Genomic DNA, 9,575 nt, shown 5'->3' with positions numbered 1-9,575 from the left:
GAGAACACGAGTGACTGTCATCACCGAAAATACGATTCTTGCAAAAACGTAACGGGATCAGGGGCTCGAGATCGATCTGAATAACCATTACCTATTATCAAGCAATAGGATTTCACAAAAATCCAGATATAAATATCCGTTGCCAATTTCAAAAAACGGACATTTTTCAATGTCAAACATTTCAACATTGTTATGGTAACATTTAATTATTTGTTTATTTTACTAATTATCATTGTAAAATTTCCTAAAAAGAAAAAACCTCGTTGAATTTCCGTTGATCATGACTCTTAGTCTAGGGGCTTTTTATGACTTTCATCCTGCCTTGCTTGATCACCAAGTAAACAATTCCTTAACCTTAAATAACTACCCACTACTCACATTAACTAACCATTTCCTTCCACCACCTTCCATCCCACCCATGATGTCTTACTTTCTCCTGAGATAACTTCCTTTCTACCATTATAAATAGAAACTGCCAGCATCATATGCCTCCTAAGTTCACAGATAATACACGGAAACTCTACCAAAATATCTACTCATTATCATCTTCATCAACCTACCAAAACATAATCAACCAACATCCTAATATATAGAATCTTGTATTCAATCTATTATCGTTCATATATTGATCTCTCATCTCCTATCTGACTTGAGCGTCGGAGGGATTTTCCGGGAGATCACTCCCCGGGCAAGGCTAACGTGTTATGTTGTACGAGTCACTTCCACGAAAGAATCACATCTGACTTCTAGTTTGTTGACCATTGACTTTGATAACGCTTCCACTTCAGGTATTTCACGTGTCTCTTGCACTTCCTTGTTTCACAAACTGAAATAGTTTGGCGGCGTCTGTGGGGAAGTGTTATAAACACTTGAACAAAAATCCATTGCTCCCAAGAAGAATCCTTTGCAAACCGCCTCCGTGCATAGCATAGATACAGATACTTCAACGGGTCAGGCTAACAATCAAGCAGTGGCTCGCTGAGATCTGGACATGCTGGCGCAGAATCTCACTAATGCTTTCACTGAACAACTCCGTCCCATTGTCAGCGCCAATGCTGCTACCCCCCCCCCCCCCCCCCCCCATCAGCAGTTGTTGGCCGACATGGCGAATCAAATCAAAAAACTTAAGGTAAGGATTGAACCCACTAATCCAAGTTCCCAAAAGTCGGATGATAGGGACACACAGGTATCACGGTCAAGCAAAAGGAACAAAAAGAGAAGGAAAAGATCCAAAATCCAAAAGAATTTAAGCAAAGGAAAAGAAGAAGAGGAGTCTAAGTCTGAAACTCAAGATGTTAGAAGTTACCTAAACAAAAAGCGAGCTCGACAGTCGCATAGTATTCAATCATTCGTGGATAAGAATCGGGAAGAGAGGAAGGTGTTGCGGCTTTCTTACTCTAGTTGCCCAATTAGCCCCATCAAGCCTCCTTAGGATGATTTAAGTCAAGGGGGACCACAAGAAGCCCCTATGTTAGTGAACTCCCTTTTTTCCACTGAAATCCTAACGACTCCTAACCCTGACAAGATTAAAATTCCCAACATGAATCTTTTCGACAGAACAAAATGTCTAGAAGAACACATCGTGGCGTATAAGAATCTGATGCTACTATACACCACAAACCAGGCCTTATGGTGCAAGTTTTTCCCTACAACTCTTAGTGGTGTTGCCTTAATTTGGTACACCTCGCTTCCAGTTGGAAGCATCCATACCTTTACCCAGCTGGAAGCTAAGTTTGTAAGTCATTTTGTGGCCTCCAAAAGACAAGAGAAGTCCAACTTCCATTTGCTACGCATCATACAATAAGAGGGAGAATCTGTAACTACTAACCTGAAGAAGTTTCAAAAGGCTATTTTGGAAGTTACTGATTTAGAAGATTTCGTCGCCCTTAACGCCTTGATAAATGGAATGCGGACTCCAAAACTAAAATTCCAACTCATAAAGAATCAAGTAAAAATGTATGCGAAAACCATGGGACAATGTCAAAGTTATATCACTCCTTCTCAAATATGTCACACACACGATTCCAAGAAGCGGAAGCATGATAAAAGTTTGCAAGGACAAAGCCATCCACAAAAAATTCACAAAGATGAACTCCAATCAAGAAGAGAAAAAGGTTATCCCCCTCGTCACCATGGTTCTCATTCCAAGATGGGGCCTTCGAGATCCAGACACATCTACATCATGGAAGAAGAACCCCGAGCAAGGAACCTAAGGGACAGGGGAGAGAATCCTCGATTTAATAGAAATAGAAGAGACATCTTCTATGCCATCCAAGATGAACTCCTAGCACCTCCACCTACCACTATACCATCGGAATGTCGTAACTATAACTTATGGTGTGATTATCACCGGATTACGGCTACACTCTTAAACAATGTAGAGAGCTTAAACGTATTTTGCATCAAATGGCCGAATAAGGGAAACTGAGGAGGTTTCTGAACTGGAAAGAGTATGGCTCTCGCGGCGATAATGAAAGGCCATACCATCCAAAGCACAAACCCCCGAAGGATGAAGAAAGAAAAGACATCTCCGGTGATATGCGTGGAGTCATCAACATGATCATAGGTGGTTTCTCTGAAGACTACCCCACCCTTAGAGCTGCAAGAGGTAGTGTCCACACTCTGTTGAAGGGACCTCCTAAAGCAATCATGGGAGGCCTTGTGGTAAAGTTTAATGCAACTATCTCAAAACCACTGCAGCAACCTCACATAGATTCATTGATCGTCACAATCAAGATTGGCCAAATGAAGGTAAAGCGAGTACTAATAGATACCGGAAGTACCACAGATTTGATCACGATGGATTTCCTCAGTTTGAAGAAAAACACCTGCAACCGTAGACAAATTTCTCATTGGCGTTGGAGGTAATCGAGTCCTACCCCTTGGGACTATCTTACTTCCAGTTTGGGTAGGGGAGAAAAACAACTGCAAAACAATGCCCATCTGTTTCACCGTAGTGGACTTAAACTTCCCATACAATGCCATCATGGGACTTCCCCTTATCAACAAGCTCAAATCTGTCATTTCACCACATCAATTATTACTAGAATTCGAGCAAGATGATAGTAAGGTTGGAATCCTCAAAGGAGATCAGAAGGAGGCCCATTAATGCCTCATCAATACTTTGAAGCATGACAGTGCTCCTAAAGAATCTTTCAAGAGGAACAAGGAAGAAGGAGATAAGAATCAATCCATTACGAGTGTCTACTTGGACAACCTAAATGTGCAAGAAAGACCCCAACTTAAGGAACAACATGAAGAAGTGGAAATATTTGAGGGAAAGAAGATCAAAGTGGGTAAGAACCTCACAGAAGTAGTGAGACACGATGTTTTGGCTACCATAGTCGAATTCCGTGATATCTTTGCTTTCTCTCCTAACATCATGTGCCACAAGCTGGACATCAAACCCGAATACAAACCCGTCAAGCAAAAATTACGACATCAAGGAAAAGAAAAAATAAAGGCAACTAAAGAAAAAGTTAACAAATTGCTTAAAGCTAGTTTCATCTAGGAATGCCAATATTCCGAATGGCTTTCCAATGTCGTGTTGGTCAAGAAACCTAATAGAAAATGGCGAATGTGTGTTGATTTTACATATCTGAACAAGGCCTACCCAAAAGATGACTATCCTCTTCCAAAGATTGATCGCCTTGTAGATTCAACTACGGGACATGCTTTACTAAGCTTCATGGATGTTAATGCAGGTTATCACCAAATTTCTTTAGCTCTTGAAGATCAGCCTCACACGGCTTTCATCACCAGTGCCGAGGTATATTGTTACAAGATCATGCCGTTTGGGTTAAAGAATGTGGAAGCTACATATCAGCGCATGGTAAACAAGGTATCTAACTACCAGATAGGCAGAAACTTGGAGGTCTACGTAGATGACATGATAACAAAAAGTAAACAAGCCATTGATCATGTCGCGGATCTACGGGAGACATTCATGACTCTTTGCAACCACCAAATGCGCCTAAATCCTTATAAGTGCGTATTTGGTGTAACAGGAGGAAATGTCTAGGTTTCCTGGTGGATGAAAGGGGGATTGAAGCAAATCCTTATATAAAATCCATACTCGCTATGAAGTCCCCTAAATCTGTGCAAGAAGTGCAAAAGTTGAAGGGGCGTGTAGCAACCTTAGGAAAATTCATGTCCAAATCCGTAGACAAATGCTCCCCGTTCTTTAGAACCCTCAAACAAGCCAAGTTTGAGTGGACAGAGGCTGCGGAAGAATCCTTCAATAAGTTGAAAGAATATTTGGCTTCCTTGCCTAAGTTAGTTTGCCTTGTTCAAGGAGAAACCCTGATCCTATATGTATCAGTGTCTGAATACTCACTCTCTAGAGTTCTTGTTGCAGAAAGAGATAAGAAACAAGTCCTATTATTGTACATAAGTCACGCCTTCCGTGGTTCAGAAAAAAATTATAGTGAAGTGGAGAAAATATTGTTCATCATGGTAATGGCAAGTAGGAAATTAAAGCCCTATTTCCAATCACATTAAATCCGAGTAAGAACCAACCAGCCCCAAAAAGATCCTAGAAGGAAGAAACCACTCAAGCCGCATCATCGATTGTGTAACACCTGAATTTCCTCCCCCCCCCCCCCCCCCCCCCCCTTCACGAAAATTTGGGTGTTACAGATTGGGCCAATCAATTAGCGGATTTCGAAATCGAATACAATCCACGTACGGCGATCAAGGCCCAAGCATTAGCCGATTTCATAGCTGAGAGAAAGGGGCCAATCAATTTGAGGTTGATTCTTGACCCTCTTTTTTCATGATGCTTCATTGGAAATTTTTATGCAACCAACTTTAGTGGAGCTTGATCATACCAAGTTCCAATCTCATCTTTTCATATTGTTCTCTTGGAAGTGGTTTGGTCAGAATGTCTGCAACTTGTTCATTAGTATTAACATGCTTTAATATAATATTTTTGTTTTCTACATTATCCTTAAGAAAATGATGTCTAATATGTATGTGTTTAGCTCGTGAGTGATGCACTGGATCTTTAGATATACATATGGCACTGGTATTATCACAATAAATAGGAACACATTCAAATTTAATACCAAAATCTCTTAGTTTCTGTTTTATCCAAAGCATTTGGGAATAGCAAGCTGCTGCTACCACGTATTCAGCTTCGGCTGTGGATAATGCAACCGTGTTTTGTTTCTTGGAACTCCATGAAACTAAACAAGAGCCAAGAAATTGTACCATACCTGACGTGCTTTTTCTATTAACTAGATCACCTGCATAATTTGCATCACTAAAACCTTTTAAATCATAAACATCACTTTTTGGATAAAATAAGGACAAGTCGTCTGTTCCCTTCAAATATCTTAAAATTCGTTTGACTACCGTGAGATGTGATTCTTTAGGATTTGATTGAAATCTAGCACATAAACCAACACTAAATGAAATATCGGGTCTACTTGCAGTTAGATATAATAAGGAACCTATCATGCCTCGATACATTGTTTGATCTACGTTAGTTCCTTTTAGGTCTTCATCTAATCTAACATTTGTAGCCATGGGTGTATGGTTGGTTTTAGTGTTGTTTAGCCCATACTTCTTAAGAAGTTCTTTTATATATTTTTGTTGATGAATAAAAATATCATTTTCAGTTTGTTTAATTTGTAAACCTAGGAAGAAATTTAGTTCTCCCATCATGCTCATTTCAAATTCTGTGCCCATTAGGTTAGCAAATTCCTTACATAATAAATCATTAGTAGCACCAAAATTAATATCATCAACATAAATTTGAACAACCAAAATATGAGAACCTTTATTCTTAAAGAGCAAGGTTTTGTCGATTTTTCCTCTAACAAAGTTATTTTGTATCAAAAACTTTGACAGCCTTTCATACCATTGCCTAGGAGATTGCTTTAAGCCATATAGAGCTTTATCAAGCTTATAGACATGATCAGGACAAGAGGTATTCTCAAAACCTGGAGGTTGTTCAACAAACACTTTTTCATCAAGAAATCCATTTAAGAAAGCACATTTCACATCCATTTGATATAGTTTAAAATTCATAAATGCAGAAAAAGAAATTAAAATTCTAATGGCCTCTAACCTTGCTACCGGAGCAAATGTCTCGGTATAATCAATACCTTCTTGTTGATTGTACCCTTTGACCACGAGTCTTGCTTTGTTTCTTACAATTATTCCATGCTCATCTAGCTTATTCCGAAATACCCATTTCAGACCAATTACCTTCTTGTGTTTTGGTTTGGGTTCCAAGTGCCATACCTTATTTATTTCAAATTCATTTAATTCATCTTGCATGGCTATTATCCATTCGGAATACTTTAGAGCTTCTTCGTGATTTTTGGGTTCAAGTGATGATAGGAACGCAAAATGAGCACAAAAGTTTCTCAGTTGGGATCTGGTTTGTGTTCCCTTATTCATATCACTTATAATCAGGTCAAGAGGATGGTAACTTTGATATTTCCAAGGTTTGGGCACAAATTCTCTTGAGGGAACAGTAGCATGTTCTGGCTCAACATCTTGATTGGCATTTTGTTCAGCTACTGGATCATTTTGCTCATCTGCGGGAACAGCTGGATTGGGAACAGTCTGCTGGTCCTGTTGTGCTGGTAGTTCCTGGACTTGGTCAGTTTCTCCTGCATCTTCTTGTATCGACTGTTCACCTGCTGTTCCTTGATCTTGCACCTTCATGTCTTCATCATCTTCTAAATTTGCAAGACCTATTTTGATATTATTTGTTTCCTATTCACTTGTTGAAAAGTTAGTTTCATCAAAAATTATGTGAATAGATTCCTCTACGCACATTGTTCTCTTATTATAAACTCTGTAAGCTTTGCTATGTGATGAATAACCGAGAAGTACTGCTTCATCACTTCTTTCATCAAACTTACCTATATTTCGTTTACCATTCACATGAACAAAACATTTGCATCCAAACACACGAAAATAGGAAATATTTGGTTTAATACCTTTGAGTAATTCATAGGGTGTCTTAGAAGTGATTGGCCTTATTAGTACACGATTCAAAATATAGCATGCAGTATTGACGGCCTCGGCCCAAAAATTCCTAGGTAGACCACTAGCAATCAACATGGTCCTAGCCATTTCTTCTAAGGTTCTATTCTTCCTTTCCACCACTCCATTTTGTTGTGGTGTTCTAGGAGCGGAAAAATTATGATTTATACCATGTTCATTACAATCATTCATGAAGTTTGAGTTTTCAAATTCTTTGCCATGATCCAATCTAATGTGAACAATTAAATTATTGGTGGATTTTTGTATTTTATTAGCAAAAGATACAAACTCATCGAAAGCTTCATCTTTGCTTACTAAAAATAAGGTCCAAGTAAATCTACTAAAATCATCAACTATGACAAACACATATCTTTTGCCACTACGACTTTGTGTTCTCATAGGTCCACATAGATCCATATGAATTAATTCTAATGGTCTAGAGGTAGTCACCAGAAACTTTGATTTAAAGGATGACCGCACTTGTTTTCCTTTAGCACAAGGATCACAAATTTCATTTTTGAGGAATTTTATTGCTGGTAATCCTCTTACTAGGTCTTTTGATCTTAAGGTGTTAATCAATGAATAGCTAGCATGACCCTAGACGCTTGTGCCAAAGAAGTGGGTCTTCTTCTATAACGCTTAAACACGTTAGACTGTTTCTGGGAACAGTGTCCAGGTCCACCACATAGGTGTTCCCTTTTCTGACTCCCTCTAGTACAGGGTCTCCTGTGTTGTTCCTAGAAATTATACATCGTTCAGAAGTAAACTTAACAGAGTTACCTTTGTCACAAAATTGAGAAATACTTAAAAGATTGTGTTTTAGATTCTCGACTAAAAATACATTGTCAATGGCATGGGAGCTTGATCTTCCAACTTTTCCTTTGGCGATTATTTCACCCTTCATATTATCACCGAAGGTTACAGTTCCCCCATCATACGCTTCAAGTGAGAGAAATCTTGATTTTTCACCCGTCATGTGCTTGGAACACCCACTGTCGAGATACCATGAGTTGTTCCCCCTCACTTGAGCCTCTTTTTCCTTAGACTCTTCATGAGATGCCATGAGACACAGATTTGCGGTTTCTTCCTCTATTGGCGCTTCAGTTTCAGCTTCGCTTTCACTATCACCCCAAGCTGCGATCATAGCTTTTCGAAAATCAGTTCTGAAGTTTCCTTGTTTAGGCATCCTTCCAGCTTCTCTTGTCTTTCCCTTGCCCTTCTCATTATTCCATAGAGGGCAATCTTTGATGAAGTGGTCAGTACTTTTACATTTGTGGCATTCAAAATTTTTCTTCATGTTAGCAGTTCCTTTTTCTTTATTATTCCTTTGATTTCCATATCTGCTGTTCCTGAAGAATTTTTTGAATTTACGTGCCAACATAGCAAGTTCCTCTTCCCCAGCTTCTGATTCTTCACTATCATCTGCTGCCAGAGCCAGTCCTTTGTTTCGGGAACTGTCAGCTGTTCCCAAATGCAGTTCATGGGTCATGAGAGAACCAGCCAACTCTTCCAAATTGAACTTGGTGAAATCTTTCGATTCTTGAATGGCTGTGACCTTAGCTCTCCAACGTTCGTCTTGAGGAAGAGTCCTAAATATTTTCCTAACTTGTTCATCAACGGGAATGATCTTACCAAGAGAGACTAATTCATTCGTGATATTTGTGAACCTAGTGAACATCTCTTGAATGTTCTCCCTAGGTTCCATAACGAACCTTTCATATTTGGACATTAGGAGGTCAATCTTGGATCGCTTCACTTCACTAGTACCTTCATGGGTAACTTCCAGCAGGTCCCAAATTTGCTTAGCAGTTTTGCAACCCATTATACGATTGTGTTCATTGGGTCCAAGACCACAGTAAAGCAATTTGATAGCAAGAGCGTTCATCTCCATCTTTTGAAAATCTTCTTTTTCATATTCAGTGATTGGTTTTGGAATAGCTTCGTTATTGGAGTTGATGGTCGTCACCTCAAAGTCTCCAACTTCAATAACTCTCCAAACTTGATAGTTTTCGGCCTTTATGAAGATTTCCATTCTATTTTTCCAGTAAGTATAGAATTTCCCATCAAACATGGGTGGCCTTTGTGCGGAGTACCCCTCTTCCATGCGTTCGTTTATCTTCAACATCTCTGTGGGAACAGGATACTGCTCTCAGGGTTTCCTGATTAAATGAGGAACATGGCTCTGATACCAATTGTTGGAATATGAAGAGATGATCAAATACAACAAGAGGGGGGGTGAATTGTTGTGTATTGAGTTGTACTACGTTTTTGCTCTAACTTGCGGAATTTTAACAAACAAAATAAAACTTAAGCTTAAGAAGCAAGAAATAAAAAGGAGACAAAGATTTTACGTGGAAATTTTCTTGGCCTAATAAGAAGGAAAAACCACGACCCCCCGGGATTTCAAAATTCTCACTATGTTTAGGCAATCAATTACAATTACACAAAACAATGTTTGCTTCACTTGAAGCTTCTCTACTCTAGGCCTTATTCTCTTTCTCTATTCTCCCTTTCTATTTCTCTTCTCACGTTTCTCTTTTCTTATACCCTTAGACTTCCCACAAGTCTAATTA

At 39.1% G+C, this 9,575-nt stretch overlaps 1 protein-coding gene across 1 annotated transcript; it reads left to right on the top strand.

Moving 5' to 3' along the window:
• The first annotated feature begins 1,102 nt into the window (after nucleotides 1-1,102).
• On the top strand, nucleotides 1,103-2,868 carry LOC130813400 (uncharacterized). The gene is made up of 4 exons (XM_057679237.1): nucleotides 1,103-1,378; nucleotides 1,433-1,735; nucleotides 1,847-2,321; nucleotides 2,420-2,868. The coding sequence occupies exons 1-4, from the start codon at nucleotides 1,103-1,105 to the stop codon at nucleotides 2,866-2,868; spliced, it is 1,503 nt and encodes a 500-aa protein (XP_057535220.1).
• The last annotated feature ends 6,707 nt before the right edge of the window (nucleotides 2,869-9,575 follow it).

This window comes from Amaranthus tricolor, chromosome 5 (assembly GCF_026212465.1).
Source record: "Amaranthus tricolor cultivar Red isolate AtriRed21 chromosome 5, ASM2621246v1, whole genome shotgun sequence".
In the NCBI taxonomy this organism is placed as follows: domain Eukaryota; kingdom Viridiplantae; phylum Streptophyta; class Magnoliopsida; order Caryophyllales; family Amaranthaceae; genus Amaranthus; species Amaranthus tricolor.
Note: the sequence above shows the minus strand (reverse complement) of the source record. Positions and strands in the feature narration are given on the sequence as shown.